The following is a 20,199-nucleotide window of genomic DNA, read 5'->3' as shown; positions in this document are numbered from 1 at the left end:
AGTCCAGGGCCTCCGCACACCCCAGGATCCCAAGGATTTAAGTCTGATATTTCAAAATAAGTCTGCTGCCTGGAAATACATTTCACTGAATACACACACAAACACTTCACAATATATAGTGATATACATTGAGAACTATATATTTGTGCTACATTTAATGCCCAGAACACACTAGAAACACTAATTATTAAAATGGGACCCTCGCTGCAGATTAGCAAAGGAGACTTTCAACCATGCAGGGTGAGCCTATGTCTGTTTTCTCAGAATTTTGAACAAATTCGGTAAAGTCTGATTGCAGGAGGTTTTTCACAGGAGGCTTTTAAAGCCCTTTAACACACCTCTCCTCTGGAATGGAGGTGCTGCATTCCCAGGTTGGCCAGATTGACCCTGAAGTCCCTGCGAGTTCTTGGGGAGCCGTTCACACCCAAGAAAAATAAAATAAAATAAAAGCACCACACATGCTTCACAGTTCTCACTCAGACCTTCTGGGTTGCAAAAGAACTTGAGCATAAGTGCATTTATCAATGAATGAATGAATATAGTATTTTTTGTTCCAGAAGTTTTTCTAATTTTCTGCCATGAAACAAGCCACTTATAGGGCTTTTTTTTTAAGCCAGCAAATTTCCCAAGCTGTTTTAAATTAAATATTCAGAGACTTCTCAGTCTCCCCCCCCCCCCCCGTCCATATCAAAGCCCTATGGCAAGCAGATCCCTAAATATTGGGGGGGGGGGTGAGGGGGTGGTGACCACAAAAAGGAGTTCAGGTTCTACCTGGCAAATGCTGGGCTGGGCGGAGGGTCTGCTGCAGAGAGCTCTGGGGGCCACCCTGCCTGCCTGCCTGCCTCCTTCCTTGCTTGGGGCCTCCCTGCCAGCCTACTTCAGTTCAGGCTTCACTGGGGCCTACACGGAGGCCTCCCTGCAAGCCCCGCCACCCGCCGGTCAGCTGAGAGGCGCCCGGGAGGAAAGCAGCTCTTCCTTGGCAGCTGGTCTGGTGCCTCGATTGCCGGCCGGGAGGACAAGCAGGAGAGAGGCGGGCAAGCAGGGCAAGTGGCTGAGGGGACCTGGGGCTGGGCAGGGGGCAATGGGGAGTCATGCGAGGAGTCTCTGGGGCCCCCAGGCCCCCTCCTCCCCTTGCCTAATAGTAGTTACGCCCCTGGCGATATATCAATTAGATTAAACTAAAGAAAGTCCATGAATGTTGCAGGGAGGGGGAGGGTTCTGTTACCTGGGAGACCCCAGTTACCACAAACCAGACAGACAAGGATGGTTGAAGGAAGCAATAGTCACCATTTATGGAACCCAAACCAGCGCTGGTGGCTTTTTCCGGTGCCTCGCGGCCTACCAGGAAAAACGCGCCAAATACCCAGTGCCTTGGGGTTTTATACCTTGGCATTGTTACACAGCTGGGCGTCCCCCATTCAGCCCGAGGGACCAATTGATTCATGACATTTACACATGTGTTTGCCTTGAGGCGGGACTTTGCCCTAAGTTTCGGTTCTTCAGCAGACAGACAAGCAGCTTAAGAGAAGACACATCCACATTCCAAGAAACAGAACAGTTACAGTTGGGAATAAGCCGATCATTCGACCCCTATGCTAATGAAGTTTGCAACACCCGGACCCTCTTCCCCCACCCTGTCTGTCCTTGGCAGATAAGAGACTCCACAGTTTCAGCAGTAGAGAACAAGGAGGAATTTTCCATCTCACATCTCCCCCCTCAAGAGCCCATTTCAGGGCTCTTCCTTTACAGGCAGACTGGAGTACATTGCCATTATGTGTGGGGCAGCTTCTTTCCTGACTATAGCAGAGACAGCAGATTCTATTATTCTAGTTAAACAAGGGATCACACAGGGTAACATAAGCAAGATAATCACAATGACAATGAAGACAATAAACCATGATTTTAACCAGGCAAGGTCGGGCAGCCAACTTGTGAGCCACTGCCACATCCCCCATTCGGAGGCGGGCTGACCGATGCTATGAAAGACTTGGATGGACTCTTTCAACTTTGCCGCCTCTTGATCAATTTTGCCTTGGTTATTTACATAGTAACAGCATTTTTCCCCAATTAAGGCGCAAGCACCCCCTTGCTGAGCAGCAAGGATATCAAGCGCCTTTCTGTTTTGTACTACCGCCTTTGATAGGGAATCAACCTCCTGTTGAACTTCCATTAACATTTTCAGTGGGTTATTAAAGGACTTTTCCATTTCCTTTGAGATGTTTTTAACTGCTTGTTCTAGTTCAATTACACCAAGACCTGGTAGTATGGCTCGCCAGGCCTGATGAAACCCGGTGTTTCGAACCACAAGGGGGTTTTCTGCGCCACGCCTCGCGCGGTACAGGAAACTGCCCGTATTTAAAACTTCAGAGGCATTTAGGCTTTTGCAAAGCTCTACCTTGGGTGCTAGGTAGGCAGGGGCACATCGACCATTCCAGCCTTGTGGTAGTGCTTTGTACGCATTTCTCCCACAGAGCCAGGACATTCCAGGCTCTCGCAAGGACAGGGTCAGAACGTCCCCTGTCTCCCACTCTCCTGGCCCCACCTTCCGTTCCCCTATATTCAGGGCTGTGGCACACTCCCCGTCTAGGCTGAAAGGTCCGGATTTGCTGGACCGGCCCCCAAACCAGGAGAGAGTCACGTTAGGGTCTTTGTGGTGCGCACATGTTATACTTAACCAGATGTGCCAGAAAGGGGATTCCCATGTGTTAAGTTTACTGTCACACGTGTCATGCTTAGTCTGTGTTTTGTTGACTAGAATGCCCAACCGATCATGTACATACAGAGTGTGATTCCATAAAAATTTTGACTCCTCCCGCCAGGGGCCACTAGTAAAATTGAACAGAGTGACGGAGGTGAGTGTCATCTCCCCCCCCCCATACAATCCAAAATACCTTCCCACAGCGGGATCATCCCCATCACATTCCTCCTGGTCAGGTCCATGATCGTCCAGCAACGGTGTGAACTCGCCAAGAGATTTATCAAATGACCAGGTGTGAGCGCAATGGGCATGTGGAATTGCTCCCAGACTGGGTCCTGTACTGCCAACATTCTGAATACAGATGGGATGTTGTCCCAGCAAGGATTCCACTTCATATTCGGGCACCCCTTTTGAATACCAATTGCGTTTCCATTCCCTCACATAGCGGTAGGGCTGACAGTTCCCCCCCTTGTGTCCGGGCGCCATGCCAAATCAGTGGTGCTAATCCATGGCGAACACCAAGTGACTCTGGGTTTTTGCACCCACCAAGCGAGGGATACCGGGCCCACCACCAGAGCAACCTTTTCCTCAGAGTGTATATCTCCATGGGTGCAAACCCAGCAGTCTTTAAGAGATGTAGCTCCGATCACAGTCTGGAGCCCCGGGACCTTCGGGTGGGAAACTTGGTATGGGGTGCCCGTTCCCATTACCCACAGAGTTAACAATGCCCGAACCCACATGTCCAGGTAGAAAAAGGCTCTCCCCTCTCGCCTCCCCCTCCGGTGGTCCGTACGTAGAGTGGCCGCTTCCGGTATTGGGCACACAGTAGGGACGTCCAAAAGTCGTACCTTGGACCCGTGCGAAGACGTGCACCCGTTCCCGGTAGGGTGTAGCAGGGGGTAGACTCAGGGTAGACGGCGGATCTTCAGCTTCGTCTCTCCGGTCCTCTGTGGAAGCCACGAAATGGGCGCCTCCGCCCGCTTAACCCTGGTGTGATGGACCCACGCCTTAATTCCTGCACATTTTAAAGCAGTAGGAGTGATTAGCAGAATTTGATACGGGCCTCCCCATCTGGGCTTCAGCGGTTCCACATTCCACTTCTTAACCCACACCCAGTCCCCCACCTCGTATGAATGCACAGGGTCGATTATTGGAATGGGAATTGTCTCTTGTAGGGAGCTGCGTACATCGTGCAAAACTTTAGCCCACTGAGCTGTAGAGGGCGGGCGATCTCCGTCTGGGACGCGGAGAATGGGTGATGCCCTGCCATACATGGCTTCAAATGGAGTAAGTTTTTCCTTGCCTCTTGGGGTCTTCCTAATTTTAAACAGCACATAAGGCAAAAGAGCCACCCAGTTCATTTGCGTTAGTTCTATCAGCTTGGCTAACTGATCTTTGATTGTTCTGTTCATGAGCTCCACCTTGGCGGAACTCTGGGGCCGCCAAGCAGAATGGAATTTCCAGTGGCTCCCAAGGGCCCTAGAGACATCTTGCACTGCCTTGCTGACAAAAGCCCCTCCATTGTCTGAGTTGATCTGAATTGGCAGTCCGTGGGCGGGCAGGTGGTCATTGAGCAAATATTTCACCATGGCTTCAGCACTCTCAGCTCTTGCATTCACCGCCCTCAGGTCTTGCACTGGTCTGTAGCGCCCAGGTTCCCGCTTTTCCACCGGAAAGAGTGGGGTATTCCATGCAGACCGGCATTCTTGCAGTATTCCCTCTTTGAGATAGGCGGTGATGGTTGGTTGAATTCCCTTTCTTTTCTCCTCTGAAATTGGGTATTGTGGTATGTTGGCAGGTGTGGCTCCTGGCTTCATTCGAATGCACACAGGGGGTTGGTTAACAGCTAGCCCAAATCCTCCATTTTCAGCCCAAACCTCTTGTGGTACTGGCAAGCTTCCTGCCATGTCTTGCGCTATCAAGACTTGGGTGGCCTCCGGTTTCCCGTCCCACCAGGCTTTCCACTTCCAGGCCTTTTCTTTGGGCATTTCTATTGTGCAAACGTCTCCCCCTTGTGGCGTTTCGAAGGTGAAGCTTCCGTCTTTTGCAAAAGTCAGGGTAGCTTGTAGCTTACACAAAATGTCCCTTCCCAATAAATTCATAGGGCAGTCGGGGAGCCACACGAATTGATGCCTAAAGGTATTTCCCTTGAGACTGCAATTGTCCACATCAAAAATAGGTCTGGAGTTACTGCGACCTGTGGCCCCCTGTATTGGCAATTTGAGGGCTGTCTTCTCTCCCATAGGTTGTTGAATGGCCGAAATAGTGGCCCCGCTGTCAATCATAAATGGCACCTTCTTCCCCTGTACAGTCAAAGTCACCGTGGGTTCTGGGGAGAGTGGTAATTGGTGCAGCGAACCCTGGCCCCGTCATTCTGTCTCCTCCACACGTCCAGCCATCACTCGGGACGCTCTGTGCCCCCTGTCTGCATTTTCCTCCTCAGGTCTTTCCGGGCACTCATTCTTCCAGTGGCCATGTCTCTTGCAGATGGCACATTGGTCACGGCCTAGGCGCTCTTGGTAGGCTCCTCTGCCTCCTCACCCTCGCCCTCTGGTACTGCCACTGCCACCTCGTCCCCGTCTGCCTGGCAGTTCCCCTCTGATGGCCGCTGCCATCACAACGGCAGCCTTCTGCTGCTTTTCTTCCTCTGTATCTCTATTTGCATATACATTCCTGGCTAATCCCAATAGCATCTCCTCAGGCATGTCCACTGCTTCTTCTTTCTTCTGCAGCTTTCGGCGAATGTCCTTCTGGGCTTGGGCTATGAAAGTCATGTTGATCTGCCCCCTGTCAAGGTCTGGCCCAAGGCCAGCGAAGTACACGGCTCGGCTGCTTGCTGTGGGTGAATGACAATTGTTGAAACTCAGCAATGAGTGGGAGTCAGAGGCTCCAATTTATGGAGCCAGTCGAAAGCTCCCAGGTGTCAGGATTTACGTCTTGTCAGCCTTCGATAACAGGCGCTTGCTCCTCCGCACCTCCTCCAGTTGTGACCTGCGTTTGAAATACCTGCGTTGCTGTGGCGTCGGTGCAGCTCCAATGCCTAAATCATCCCCCGATTGGTCGCTGACATTTTCTGCTGGTTCAGGCTGTTGAGTCTGTTCTGAACCGTCAGCTAATTCCACTGCAGTCGGGCTCTGCCCTTCAGACATTCCAGACTCGGCTGAAATGCCGACAGCTTCCCTTTCTTCCTCGCTGTTAGAGCTAGGGGACATGACACCCCCGATTCCCTGCATCATCTGGGTCAATGCTCTTCCATTGGCTGTAGGCTGCCTTCAGCCGCTCCATATACATGCCGGGCGCCTCCTGTGGTCCCTGCAAGACTTCTGACACTTTGGCGAGATTAACATTTCTTCGGCCCGCTGCCTTCATGCCCTCTATCTAAGTATAGGTCTCGATACTTAGTCAGGAAATCTTCACCCTTTCCCACACCCGGATGCCAGTTTGGGTCTTTGGTCACTAAGTAGAGCTCGTACAGCTCCTTTGGATTTGTCCCACTTTTGAGCTTCTTTGCATGTTCGTCTAATGCCTTTTTCATTCCCTCTTGGACTCATCCCCGCTCTTCCGAGGACAGCAGAGTCACCATCAGTGTCTGTATATCTCCCCAAGTGGGACGGTGGGTGCGCATAATCGTCTCAAAAAGTTCCAGCATCTCTCTTGGGTCTTCCGTAAGGGGCTTAGTTGTGCGCTTCCAGTTTAGCAGGTCTGAGGATGAGAAAGGCACGTACTGGTACTGATACAGTGCTTCTCCTTTCTCCCCTGGGAAGGTGGTTACTCATAGAGGGGCCATGGTTGCCCCCCCCCCCCTTCTTCTTCTGGACCTGGCTGCTGTTTCTCTAGTTCCTTCTTTGCCTTCTCCAGTTCCTCCATCCTAGCTTGTAGTAGCTTGAACTCCCTTTCCGCCACCTCTTCTCGCTCCTGTATCTCAGCCTCCTTCTTCCTTTCCCATTCTAGCCGTTCCTGCGCCTCCTTTCTTTTAGCCTCTTCTTCTTCTTTCGCTTTTGCCTGCCGTATCCGCTCCTCTGTCTACCTCAGGGGATAGGGTGGGCCACGTGGGACTTTGGGGTACAGTGGGTTGTAGGGAGGAGGCGGTGGTGGTAGTTCTGGCTCTTCCTCAGTCTCTAGGAGCTGGGGTGGAGGTGGTGGCAGCCACGGGGCTGAGGCCCCTTCCCCCTCCGTTTTCTGTGGCTTGCCTGTGCTCTTGGTGCGGAGCGCCAGCACTGTCTTTGCTCCCTGTTTCTTCCTACAGTCCCGTAGCCATTTTGGCCCCTCTATGGCGTTCAACATCCATTGGTCTATGTATGCATACTGGTCAGGGTGGCTTTCAGTCACTGTTATATGGACTTTGCAGATTTCTTCTATCTCGAAACTCCCATCTGCTGGCCAAGTTGAACTTTGGGCTGGCCAGTTCAGTGTACAGTGTCTGACCAGGATTTCAGGTTTACAAGGTGGATCGCCATAGTCTCTTGTGAAGCCCTTTTTAAAGTTCTGGACCATGCAGTTCAGTGGGGTGCATGCTCTCGAGCCTCCCCCACCCATGCTTACAGAATTGTGCTCTCTTTCACTCCAGACAAACAGACAAGTAGGAGAAGGGAACAGACTGCGGGTGAGGGGTCCCGCAGTGAGACACAAAAGGGATTATGAACAGACAAATTCACGCCTGCACCTCCGATTTGGGTCCCCTTCCCGTCGAACTTACTCAGGAGTCCCGCCTTGCCACTGCAAGGCCACTTTCACGGTGGGTTTCCCCCTGTGGGGTCCCCCTCTGCACTCACCAAATCCTTGCAAACTGCACACAGTCACACACAACCTCCCTTTTTTTCCTCCCAGAGCCCGTCCTGCTTTTAGGCAGTGCCCTCTGCCCGCAGCGGCTCTTGACACAGGGTGGGCGATTCCCCGGTCCCCCTTTGTCTCGAGACCCTTAATACTCCACCTGTCCGGATGCCTGCGTTGGTGTGCCTCGTTCCGCGCCCGTCTTCGGTGAGCTTGGGAGTCTGTGTCTCATGCCGCCGGGGGTCAAAACCTTCCTTCTTACAACAGGAGAAGTGGCGCCGAAGGGTTGCTCTCCCACGACGTGAGAAAGGGACCCCCCAAGCAACCACCGATGAGCAGGTAATCACCAGCCGACCATCCGAGTCACGGCACCAGTTTATGTTACCTGGGAGACCCCAGTTACCACAAACCAGACAGACAAGGATGATTGAAGGAAGCAATAGTCACCATTTATGGAACCAAAACCAGCGCTGGTGGCTTTTTCCGGTGCCTCGCAGCCTACCAGGAAAAACGCACCAAATACCCAGTGCCTTGGGGTTTTATACCTTGGCATTGTTACACAGCTGGGCGTCCCCCATTCAGCCCGAGGGACCAATTGATTCATTACATTTACACATGTGTTTGCCTTGAGGCGGGACTTTGCCCTAAGTTTCGGTTCTTCAGCAGACAGATAAGCAAATTAAGAGAAGACACATCCACATTCCAAGAAACAGAACAGTTACAGTTGGGAATAAGCCGATCATTCGACGCCTATGCTAATGAGGTTTGCAACACCCGGACCCTCTTCCCCCACCCTGTCTGTCCTTGGCAGATAAGAGACTCCACAATTTCAGCAGTAGAGAACAATAAGGAATTTTCCATCTCACAGTTCTTGCCTCCACGCCCTGCCACGAGGCATCCGGCTGTCCCTTGTTGGAAACTGGGTACTCGGGGTTCCTTCGACACACTCACTCCCTTGTGTCTTTTGTCTTTTTTCTCCTCTCAGTGACTTCCAGCCACAGGAGATTAACGAACAGCGCTCCGTGACCGAAACCAGCAAATGGTCACTGGTAAGGGATGGAAATCCAGTCCGTACATGGCAGGGCTGGGAGGGGGTGGGAGAGACCCCACTTGAAGCGAGTCTAGAGGGAGTGCGGGAGACCCAGTCTGAGCAGGTGGGAGGAACGTTTTGAGAACTTGTCTTGCAAAGCCATAGGCTTCGAAATTTGCAGTGGTAGTAGCCGTGAATTGGGTGGGTGGGATGAGTGACCATCGGGGCTCAACTACAAGTCACTCATGCCAAGGTGGAAGCCCCTCCCTATGGAGGAAGTAGCATGGGAAATTGGGGGATGGGAAGTGCTGAGAGGGAAGAGGGGTGTCTCTACCTGCCTTCCACCCCTCGCTTCTTCATTCCGCTCTCCTGCCCCAAATCACTCCCTCCCCGCAGGGTTCCAGACTTTGATTTTCTTCTGTACCACCAAGCACAAAACATGTCCAGAAAGGGAGCAGTCTGGAGGGGAACTAGAGTGGGGAAGTCTTCCTTGGGGCAGATTGGGCACTCCTTCCCCTCTGCCCCTGCTCGGCTCCACATCACCCCCTTTCCGGCTTGGCTTAGCATGTAGTTGAGGAGCAGAAGGGCCCTCAAAACACGAGGCTGCATCAGACGGCCAGTAGCTCTTCCCAGCAAAGAGAGAAACCTAGCTAGGCTTCTCTGATCTAAAAGCACCTCCCCTGAATGTGAAACCACCGTGTCCCTTACAGCAAGAGGCCTGACTCTCATCCGGGATCCTGTGACTCCAAATGGTCTAATACCTAGGATCTCACCCAGCTCCCCAGGAATGGGGGGTGGTGGGGAGGCTGATCTCTGGGCTTCAGTAGATTTTGGGGTTTGGTTCCTCTCTGAGCATTTATTTTTTGAATGAATGGAAACAGATACCATTCCTATGTGTTTCCATTCGCTCTGACACAATGGCACCCATGAAATAAATGGCCATGAAAGTGTGTCCAGTTTGTAGGTCCCATTCGCTGACATTGGTTTTAGGACTGGCTTCTTGTGGTGTACCTGGGCTCCCACTCAAGGCTGGTCGATCTCTATCGGAGACCGAAGGGGCAGCCATCTCTTCCCCAAAGGCATTGCCCTCCATTCTGCCACCCATGACATTCTGGCAGGGCAGGGCCTTGTTCTTTAAGGAAGGTCCCACGCGCTGGAGCTTCCGTTCAGACCTGGTACTTCAGGAAGCATGCACTCTCTTTGTGGTGGGGAAAGAGAAACCAAAACCAATGAGTGTAAAAATAGACTAAAATAAACACACACACACACACACACACACACACACACACACACACATATAAATCAGCTGAATGAAAAGAAAATATAAAGACAAAAATTTTAAAAAATCAAGTTTCAATGAGATAGCTATAGATATATATTGCAAGACTCTAAATAGTAGCTTAGATGCATCATCAAGAAAAGCAATATGAGAACAGGAAGTGTCTCTTTTAGTCAGCAACGCAACTGCAGGGGCCCAGTTCTGTGGGGGAGCGTCCCCAGCACCCTTTTGAGGTGCAAAGGAGCCACTTCCTGCTTTAAGCGCATCTGTTAAGGTCCCTTTGAAGGAGGTGTGACGTTTGCCTCCCAGACGCCCTGGAAAGATCAAGTGGGCGTCAGAGCACCCATTCCTCTCTCCTCTCTCCTTCACAGAAGTCAATCTCGGACGGCTCCAGGATCCAGCATGTCAACAGTGGGAACGGGATCCTGGATGAAGCGGTTGCCAGCAGTTCCCAGAGGAGGTAGAGTTTCTTCTTGAAATGTTGTGTAGGGAAGATTTTCTGTCCCACAGCCGGCCTGGATCTGGGATGGATCCAGTGCAGCTGACTGGCAAGAGGTGCAGGACCTACAAAAATGAGGTCTTCATACATTTTGTAGAAGAATTCAGTCCTACAAGATATGGTGGTGATGTCCACTAGCTTGAAGGTCACAGGGGACAGCTTCCTGGAGGCATCCGGCTGTCCCCTATTGGAGGCAGAGTGCTGGGCTAGATGCATCTTTGGTCTGATCCAGCAAGGCTTTTCCGAGGTACTCATGCCATTGTATTTCTTCCTGCAGTGTCTTCACGGTTGAGGACGATGGGTGGTTCCTGCAGACCATTGCCACCACATGGTCTTGTGAGGTAAGGACACAGTTCCTGTCACTTTTGTGGATGGGATGGTTGAGGAGTGAGGGGAGATTGCATCTCCGCCTGCAGCAGAGAGAAGTTGGGACTGATCCAGAAAGGGAACCCGAGACCCTGACATGGGTCAGGAGATGAGAGGGTCTTCCTGGCAGAGAGACTCAATGTCTCTTGACTGAAGAGGCATTTCTTGAGAGACAATCATCACCCCCTCTGGTCAAAACAGCAGCCCAGAGTCTCCACAGCAGGAGGGATGGCCCTCGCTCCAGACTCAGGGGCCCACCTTGTCTCTCCCCTTGGAAAGAGGGAGCTAACCTGGGAATAGGAGAGCAGAGGACATGGTGGGCTTGCATGAAGAAGACTCTCGGGGCCAAACTATAAATACCAGGAGGTCCCATTCGCATTTGTTTCCATTCCCCATGAAAGGAATGCAGAAAAAAATGGCAAGAAATGACAAGAAGAAATTAGCATTCAATTCTAGAGCTCCTATGCACTGACCTTTCTGTTAAGGACTGCTTTTCTTTGGGTAAAGAAAGAGATCTCGGAGACCTACCTGACATGCTGTCTTTGGACCAGAGCTCCAGAGTGCTGCCATTTTGTTGACCACAGCAGAACGCATATCACAGTGGAGGTTCATTGTTGGGCATACCATGAAAGAAAATGGCCACAAGCATGTGGTGGCTGTGCCCTGGCACTCCCAATATCAGTTAATGTTAGAGCACATTGTTTATTTTTTTTAATAAGACTTTTTTATTTAAAAATCAAAATAATCTAAAGAAATAAACATGAATTCAAAGAAAATGAAGGGAGAAAACCTAAACCCCAAGGCCCTAGGGAGATCAGAGTGAGCACAACTTCACGCATTGCTCTCCTTTTTCTCTCATTTGCAGGGTGCCGACATCGAAGAGGCCGAGATCCCAGAGGTCAACCCAAGGGATCAGGAGCTGGACGTGGAGAGTTTCATCAGTTCCCAGAGGTACTCTTTTCTCAGCTGGAGGGGCAGATCCAGAGCTCATGGAAGCAGAAGACTTTCCTTAAGAGCCCATCCTGGGGCCGGGGGAGGTGGTTAGTTTAGCAAGAAGCCGGGGGTGGGCAGAAGCTCTGAGCATCTTGGAGAGTTGTTTGTCTCCTCCTCTTTCCACAAGGGGACAGGGGTCTCCATGCCCAGCCTGTGGGCTTCCTGCAGGCATCTGGCTGTCCACTCCTGGAAACAGGGTGCTGGGCTGCATGTCTCATTCTTCTCATCAAGCAGAGCTCTTTCTAAGCACTGCTCTTCTGATCTCACCTGTCTTCTTTCTTTCTTTTCTTAGCGTCCAGAGGCCAAGCACCGTGCAGAGGAGGCTGCACAACACTGCTGCTGACGAAGAACCATCCCTTGGAGAGGTCAGAAAGCATCCACATCCAGTCCCTCCCTTGGAAGGACTGAGGGTTGGGCTTGTGGGTCCCCCGTGTTGCCCAGGAGTAGAGAGAATGTGGAATGGCTCCAGTTTGAGAAGCTGCAGGGTGGGTGGCCACCTTCTGACAAGAGTTTGCTTAAACCTCCAAAATGGCCGTGCTGTGGTGCAGAATTGGCCTCCCCTGTAGCTCTTCTGGGACATCAAAGGTCCACTTCCGGCCCACTTCCTGTATCCAGCTCACCTGGCGATGACCGCTGGGAGGTGCCCGGCTGGCCTTTTCCCTGCCGAATCCTGGAAAGCTCAACACGAGGGCCAGAGCAGCCATTTCTCCCTCCTCTCTCCTTCACAGAGTTCTTCCTTCCCGGGGGCCGAGACTCCGCAAGCCAGCGTGGAGGACGAGGGGTCGGAAGGGGACGGTGACACCAGTTCCCCCAGGTACCTTTCTCAGCTGAAGGGCAGCTCCTGGGATCATAGAGGCAGATCACCTTCCCTGGGAGCCTGGGGTGGGGGCGTTTCTGAAAGGCCTGAGCACCCTGGAGGGATATTTCCCTGCCCCCCTCACTGCACGAGGATAGGAGCTCAACACAAGGAGTAGACTGGCGTTGGGTGCAGCACAGAGCCCAGAAAATGCATTTTCTCCCTCTCGCCCCACACACCACACATTGAAAGCTACGGAATTCACAACCCCAGGATGGGCTAATGGCCACTAAGTCCAGCAAATGATTAGACACGTTCATGGAGGAGAAGCCAATTGAAGACTATTACCCTTGATAGCCAAGGAACTTCAGAATCTGCAGGGGTGTGTGTGTTTGTGTGTGAATAAACACATTTTGATGCCACATATAACCAGGTCTCAAGTGGTTCACAACCAACTAAATAGGCATCTGGCTGTCCACTGTTGGGCTACACGTGTCTTTCACCAGATCCACAGGGCTCTTGGCATGCATGGATGTTCTCATGCCCCGTCTCTCCTTTCTTCTCTCAGAGTCCCAAAGCCAAAGAAGTGGCTAATCAAGAGGCTGCTGAACACTGAAGTGGTGGAAGACTCGTCCTCGGCAGAGGTCAGGAATGCTCATCCATTTTTTCAGGTGGATGGGCTCTGGGTTGTGTGTGTGTGTGTGTGTGTCCCCTGTTCCCCGATAGGAGACAGAACCTGGAACAGTTCCAGTTCTAGATGCCGCAGGGTGGGAGGGATTTGGATGAGTGGGGTGGGAAGAAAATGCAGGGCTCCCGTTGAGGCACTGGGAAGGGGTTGGAAATGCGGTGGAAGGCTCTTCTGGACGGAGATGCCAAATGCTTTTGTTCTAAGAGGCACGTCTGGTTTTAGAGCATGGCTGCACAACCTTGGGCCTCCTGCAGATGTTGGCCTACAACTCCCATAATCCCCGACTATGGGCCACTGTGGCTGGGGATGATGGGAGTTGTAGTCCAACCATGTCTAGAGGGTTGAAATTGTGCAGCCCTGTTTTAGAGGGTCATCCGTTCATTGGAACCCTCAGCGCCCCTTACAGCACGATGGATGACCCCAAACCACCTGCTCCTCTGGAAAGTTTGGTCAAGCCCTACTCAGCAGGAACAGGGTGCTGCCTGGACTCAGCGCTAAGTCCCTTGGGCTTAGTTCCTCCTCTCAGAAGCCTCGCAAGGTCAATGCAAGCCATGGAACAATCCAATTATTCTTCTCTCTCCTCCCCAGTGCTCCTCTACGGACGAGGATGACACCATGTATGAGGTGAGCAGCATCGAGGACGAGGTGTGGGACTCTCCACCGGCCCCCGGTTCAGCCAGGTAGGTACCCTCCTCTCAGCTGAAGGGCCTTAGGAGCCAGTAGAGAGCAGGGGGGGTCTTTTAGCGTAGCCAGCAGAAGGCTGCAGGGGACAGGGGCAGCTCCCCCATGTCTGAGCCCCACAGAGGGATGTTTTCTCCTCCTTGCCCTCTGAGGACTCTGGAGGGGGAGTTCACCCAAGGAAGCCGATTGGCAGCAGGTGCGAGACAGACAGCAGCAAGTCTATTGCTGGCTGTTAGCAGAGGGAGCTCCGAGACCCCCATGCTGTTGGCATGACCGGGTGTTGGGGAGAAGGAGCAGGGGAGGGCACCTTTCTCGATGCCCTCTCTGAACACTTCCCAGGGCTTCTCAGTGGGGCACGAAAGGCTGGACTTGGGAGATCTCTGGCCTGGTGAATTTCCCCTGCCAGCCACCTCCCAAGGGAGGCGAGATCCTTGCTCACCATCTCTTTGGGTGCTCGTGTTCTTCTCCAGCTGGCTGCCATCTCCAACAGGACAGACCTTTGAGCAGCTTTTCTCTCTCCTCTCCTCTCTCAGGAACATCGGCGGCGGTGAAGAAGGAAGAGGACAGCTGGCCCCAGACTGGTTCTCCTCGGTCCATCTGGGAGAGGTAAGGGGCGGAAAACAAGGGTGACTTCCCTCCACCCCTCCGCCCTTCCTTTCCTGCACTACGCAGCATGGCGGCTTGGATGGCAGCCACTGTTCACACGGGAGGCGGGGACTTGCCCTTCCCCCTTGGGGATGTCTTTCCCTTGCAGTGGACCTCATGCTCCCTGAGCCAGAGGCAGCACCCTCCAGGCCCAGATGTGCGTGCAGACACCCATGGCACTTGCCTGGCCCCGGGGATTCTCCTGACCCATTACTGTCCCTTGGACTGTGTGCTGAGGCCTGGCCCTCCCCTTCTCCTCAGGGGAGAGCAACAAAGAAGATCGGGGACGTCATCCGGTGCATGGAGTATGCCAGTGAGGTGGAGGAGAGGTTCCCCGAACTCCTGGTGGGCCTGGTGAACAAGATCCTCACCGGCCTGCAGAACACCACCGAGGGAGTGGGGAACCGGGAGAGCCAAGACCTGCCTCCTGCGTAAGTCATGGCGCTGGGGAAAGCGAGGCCAGCAAGTCCTCCTTCCAGCACTCTGGGAGGACAGGATAGGGCCATTTGTCCCATGTCCCACAATGATGGGTGAGGAGCATTTCTGGCCTCTTGGGGTGACTCTGGCACGGTGGTCCCCTCCCTCAGCTACACAGAGGAGACCCCAGAATTTGCAGCCCTCTTGGATCTGCAGAGAGCCTTAAAATGCGTCTGCAGTGTTCAAAAACCAGCTGTGGGGAAAGTCACTTCACCCCTGTGGTCTCCCTCCCATGGTCCAAGATACTCCCTCCACCCTTGACACTACTACGCCACCCCGCAAGGAGACACACACTTTGGGGACAGCCACCTCCTCTTCTCTTCTCTGCAGGGAGACCTCGCAGATTGTCCGGACCCTGCTGGAGAGGGTGGCACAGGTGACCCCAGAGAAGACCTGCTGGGAATCCCTGTGCTCTCCGCAGAGCTGCCTCCGGGGTGTGGCCCTCTTGGTGAGGTAAGTAGGAGGGAAGAGGAGATTTCTCAGGAGGCCTGGGGGCTGGGGTGCTTTGGGTCAGGTCTGCTCTTTCCGGGCCTTCCGCCCAGGACTCAGCAGGGTCCTTTGGTGTGTTGCAGGGCTCTCCTACAGACACCATCCTCCACAGTGGCCAGGCTGAAGGCATACCTGGCTTCCCTCTTCAGCCTGGACAAAGATCCAGAACAGCATTCCCTCGCAGAGGTGGCCTTCTTTGTGGAGGTGAGCAGCGAGTTCCTCAGCGTGGGCTTCCCTGAGAGGAGGGTCTGGCCCCAGGGGCTGATGGATGTTTTCCTCCTTTCCCTCTTTTAGCTGCTCCTGAAAGACAAAGACTTCGCCGCCTTGGAGAAGACTTGGACGCTCCTGGTAGCGTGGCTAGTCCACCCCAGCCAGAACATCCGCTACCTGAGCGAAAGGGGACTTCTCCAAATGTATGGAAAGCTGAAGGCGGTGAGTGACCCAGACCCACGAGCCTGGGAGCATCTCTGGGCATGGAAACTCCTCTCTTTGGGGAGCCCTACCTGAGGCTGGTGCTCCTAGGCATCCCCAGGTGTGATGGGGAGATTTCTCCAGTTGGGTGGATTGAGCCTGTGGAACCCTTGCCACAGGACGAAGTAGAAATCCTTAAGGGAAGGCACAGAAATGCATCTCTCAGTGGGAGCCCTGATTCCCCACGTGCTCCAATGCCGCCTTCTCCCCCCTCTCTGTGCCTCTGGGATGGCTTGAGTGATCTCCTCCCCAAGGCAGTGGATGGAGGCCAAGCGGCATCAGCCCCCCGAGAGGCCTGTGGTCTGTTTAGCAGGGGGTGGACTAGCATGTCTTTGAAAGAACTCCAAGGATCCACCTTTTTTCACCCTAGGCAAAGAAACCCCAGGATTTTAGTGCCGGGATCCTGGGAGGGCTCAGGACCTCCAGTCTGGAAGCCACTTTGGGGGTCCTGGCCTTCATGGAGCGGCTGAGGCACTGCCCATCGGAACATCAGGCCACCGTGAATGCTGCCCTGGCTGCCCTGTGCCGCCCTCTCTTCCACCACGTGAGTACTTGCACGCCAGCCCTCCGCCCCGGCTCTATGAGGGCCGGCCAACCTGTAGATTCCGACCGGGTTGGAGAAGGGAAACCGGACACCCCCTTGAGACCTCTTGCAAGAGACCCATGCAAGCTCTTCTTCATGGTGATGGAGGTGAGGAATTCCTCCCTGCCAACGACAACCCCTGTTTTTTTGTAGGAGGAGGCTAAGATCCGAAGGGCAGCCATGAAGACCCATCTGGATCTCCTGCAGCACCGCCACCACCATCATGAGGGTACAGAAGAGAACATCACGACCCTCATCGCGGTGCTGATGCACGTGGAGGATGAGGACCTGGAGGTAGCACAGGTGAGAGCCCACTTTTCCCTGCCTCCTCTACAAAGGTGTTTAGGCTTCCCCAAGTCCAGCCGCCCAGTGGCAGGCCTCAGAGCTAGCCTCACGGGGTGGTGAATCATCCAGCTGTCCCGCTGTGGCTTGGCCCATCCAGGCCTCTCTGAAACCTTTCAGGGAATAGACCTCTCCACCCCCTTCCACTTTCTCTTCCCAGAGTTCATCCAGGGCCCTTCTTTCCTGGGATGGGGAAAAGCTTCCCCTCTTGAATCTGGCTGTCCTCGGCTGTGCTTCAGCCAACGAGAGGCCACCAAAGTCCAAAATCTCCCCTACTCCTTGAAGCCCCCTAAGAGGTTTCTTGGAATCCCTTGGGAGGCTTTTCCACTCCCATTCCGGTCTTTCATTGGCAGGCTGCAAAGGACAATCTGAGCCTCCTGGCAGAAGCCCTCCTATGGCACCTGGAGGGCAGGCTGCTGGCGCGGGACTCTTACAGCCTGCAGGAGCTGCTGCACAAGATCGCCAAGCGTCTGGTAAGGGCAGCCCCTCCCTGTCCGTCCCTCGGCTCAAATGGCTCAAGGACCTTTGGGCGATGCTTTGCTCACTCGGGATTTTCTTTGCTCTTGATCCCAGATTCGGCAGCTCGGCACAGAGGACGCCGTGGAGATGGAGGCCACCAAGATCCTGGGCTTCTTCCGCAGCGAGCAGCCTTCAGTGAGGAGAACAGCTGCCCTGCTGATCGGTAAGGGAAACAAGACTTTTGGGTCTCCCTTCGTGGGTCGTCTTGGTGGGCAAAGGTTCACTCTCTTTGAGGGCACTTCCAGAAGGGTGGGGGGGCAGGAGCTGTTCCCTCCCCAGGAGGACTGGCCCAGTGAGCGTTAGCTAGGAGTCTTGACTTCATTTCCTCCCAAGGTGACATAAGAGTCCCTGGAGGAATGGCTCAATCTGTCAGTCCCAGAGGGAGCAGAGAGGGGGGGACTTCCTCTCCTGAATGATGGGAAGTGAGCTGTCCATGCGCAGGGTCCTGAACTGTGCTCCCATTTCCTTCCACCCTTGTTTTTAGGTCACCTGGTCCACAAAAAGGGCAGCATCCTCACTGAAGGGAACATAGAGACCTTCCATGCTGGTAAGTGCAGGTTTCTGGGTGGGAAGGGGCAGTTTCTGTGAGGGGAGAGGCCTAGGTTTAGGGACCACAGACCCTCAAAGGGAAGGTCCCGGTTGCATCCTCAGGGATGCCCAGCAGTAGGGTTTCCCAGAGTGAAGGGGAGAAAGAGTCAGGACTTGCTCCCTCTTGGTGTGGAAATGGTGGGGTTTGGCGGAGGGTGGGGTGATCTCTTCATGCCATTGCTGAAGTTTCTCCTTCATCCTTCCAGCGCTGGAGAGCTTGCTTGGCGACCATGACCCCGAGGTCGGGAGAGTTGCCTGCAAGACGGAGAAGATCGTGAAGAAGGCCTTTTCCCTCCACTCCCGGCATGGGTTGCGGGCTGCCGTTCGGCGCTTGTGGGCAGGCTGTAAGAAGAAGAGACACCCGCCAGAGTACGGTGATCTCTCCACCTGACCGACTGGTGAGCAGACCAAGGCAGGGCTTCACTGGAAGGGGCCCCGATGGTTAGGGAGGGGGCTGGGGCTGCAGGAAGGGCGGGCAGCAATCTGGGCAGCCCTCCCTCGTGTTGGAATGCCATCTTCGGCCCTTGTGGCCAGTTGTACAAGTAGCCCAAGGGAAAGAGGAAAGATCTCTCTTCCCTCTGGGAAATGAGGACACGGCTATTCTGCCAGGAGTCCCTGGTGCTGGGTGGTGTCATGGGGGAGAGTGTGAGAAGACCCCCAATCTCTGAACCAATGTCCTTCTCTCTTTCCAGGAACAACAGCCCCGTGCTCTCCCCTGGAAGATCAGCAGCTGAAGGGAGACTGAAGAAAGACCATGCAGCGCAGTGGATGCGGACCAGCCAGAAGACCTCCTCCAACCCCGTGGATAGAAAGAGCTGTCCACAAGACGGCAGCAGGGAAGTGCAGTTCTGTCTGAGGAGTGAGGGGGAAGCAGGCTCCACTCCCCTGGCCCAAGGAAGCCCCGCCTCTGGGGTGCAGAAGCCCCTCCCCTTGCCTCTGCTGCAGGCTGTGGGAGGAGGCTACAGGACCACCCTGCCCCCAAGTGGCCCTTGGGAACCATTCTTGGGCTCTCCTTGGGTCCGGGGAGGCTGTGTGGCCCCAGCAGGAGGGCAAGGTCACCGCCTCCCTCCATTTCCACCAGCTGGCCGGGGAGCGCCCCCTCCTCCTTCCACCTTTCTCCCCTTCCCCAGCGGCCTGGCTTCCCCTGGCAGGGGAAGCACCATCCAGGCATCCGCCCCCTCCCCTGCCGAGGGTGTGCTCCTCCCCCCTCCCCTCCCGCAGCCACGCCTCCCTCCCCCCTCCGCTCCCTCCTCCCCCCTCCCAAACCGGGGCAGCAGCAGAGGAGCCCGGGAGACTCTGGGGGCCCCCTGCAGCCCCAGTCGCGCCCCCTGGTGCTGCCCGGTGGCAGGCCAGAGAACCCTCCTCTCCCTCCCGCTCCCTGCTGTGTAGCACCTGATGAGGCGTCCAGCGGCAGGCCTCCCCTCCCAGGCCTCCCCAAGTCTGGGGCGCATCCCCTCCCCTCCCCTCCCCTCCCTGTTATACCAAAGGGGCTCCTCCTTCTCCACCCCAGAGGGGAGGGGGCAAGGGAGGCATCAGCCACCAGGTCTGCCGAGGAGGCCGAGGGAGGGTGCTTGGGCCAGGCTGGACAATGCCTCGACCTCCCGCTTCCTCACTCACCCCTGCTCCCTTCCATCTGCTCTGGGCAAGCGAGGAGCCCCTCTTGCTCCAGCAGGCAGGGGGGAGTGAGCAGAAGATCCTCTTTGGAGCGGGGCGGGAGGTGTGGCCATGACACCGTCCCTTGCTGCACAGTGGGGAGCTGAGGTCAAGCAGAATTCTCTGGCTTGCCCCCCCATCAACCCCCACCCCACTGCCCGATCCCCGCTTGCTGGGCTGCCGGAGCGGAAAGGGAGGAGGAGCAGGGCAACCCCACTGATGCTGCTTTGTGCTTCTTGCAGGCATGTGCTGCTGCTGGGCGGCTGGAGGAGTCAGTCGATCCGCCCCAGAAGAGGAGACCAAGTGAACGTGCCTGCAAGGAGCGGGGTGGGGGTGGGGTGGGGGACTGGCTGGGACTCCCCCCAATTTTGTTTGCCCTCCCATTGCCTTGGTGACCCTGGGCTTCCTTCCTTCCCTCCCTCCCCCTCCCTCCCAGGGGCAGAATGGGCTTTGCTGGTCGCCCTGTTGGGGGCCGAGTAGGAATTTTTGGCTTTCCAACAGATTGGCCGAGATGGGAAGTTTTTTTGCCTACTCCATTCTGCCCTGTTTTGTTTCCTTTAGTTAGAAAGTTAAGTGACGACTTGTGGCCTAATTGAGTATCTTAATAAAGTTGCCACTTTTGTTAGCATCCC

The 20,199-nt window shown here is 54.6% G+C and overlaps 2 protein-coding genes across 6 annotated transcripts in view; both read left to right on the top strand.

Moving 5' to 3' along the window:
• LOC128335706 (synaptotagmin-like protein 2) overlaps positions 1-20,199 on the top strand; it is a 66,734-nt gene that overhangs the window by 30,987 nt on the left and 15,548 nt on the right. The window contains exon 4 of the mRNA XM_053274376.1: positions 1,754-1,766. Coding sequence (XP_053130351.1) covers positions 1,754-1,766 — 13 coding nt within the window. The remainder of the gene's footprint in view (positions 1-1,753; positions 1,767-20,199) is intronic.
• On the top strand, positions 195-20,195 carry LOC128335705 (uncharacterized). 5 transcript variants are annotated; one of them, XM_053274371.1, is made up of 23 exons: positions 195-240; positions 7,266-7,807; positions 8,135-8,231; positions 8,454-8,517; positions 10,149-10,237; positions 10,554-10,617; positions 11,508-11,593; positions 11,928-12,000; positions 12,364-12,449; positions 13,000-13,075; positions 13,708-13,799; positions 14,334-14,406; positions 14,707-14,876; positions 15,253-15,375; positions 15,495-15,615; positions 15,706-15,843; positions 16,253-16,426; positions 16,619-16,768; positions 17,161-17,280; positions 17,381-17,489; positions 17,811-17,873; positions 18,121-18,312; positions 18,607-20,195. In XM_053274371.1, the coding sequence occupies exons 3-22, from the start codon at positions 8,221-8,223 to the stop codon at positions 18,303-18,305; spliced, it is 2,067 nt and encodes a 688-aa protein (XP_053130346.1). In that variant the 5' UTR covers positions 195-240; positions 7,266-7,807; positions 8,135-8,220; the 3' UTR covers positions 18,306-18,312; positions 18,607-20,195. The 5 variants fall into 5 exon arrangements, with proteins under 5 accessions (XP_053130346.1, XP_053130345.1, XP_053130348.1 ...); XM_053274370.1 differs by lacking the exon at positions 195-240 and adding an exon at positions 1,109-2,035 and having other exon boundaries at positions 7,736-7,807; XM_053274373.1 differs by lacking the exons at positions 195-240; positions 8,135-8,231 and adding an exon at positions 1,109-2,035 and having other exon boundaries at positions 7,736-7,807.

Source organism: Hemicordylus capensis, chromosome 11 (assembly GCF_027244095.1).
Source record: "Hemicordylus capensis ecotype Gifberg chromosome 11, rHemCap1.1.pri, whole genome shotgun sequence".
Classification (NCBI taxonomy): Eukaryota; Metazoa; Chordata; class Lepidosauria; order Squamata; family Cordylidae; genus Hemicordylus; species Hemicordylus capensis.
The sequence above is the reverse complement of the archived record's forward strand: the minus strand, read 5'-3'. Positions and strand labels throughout refer to the sequence as shown.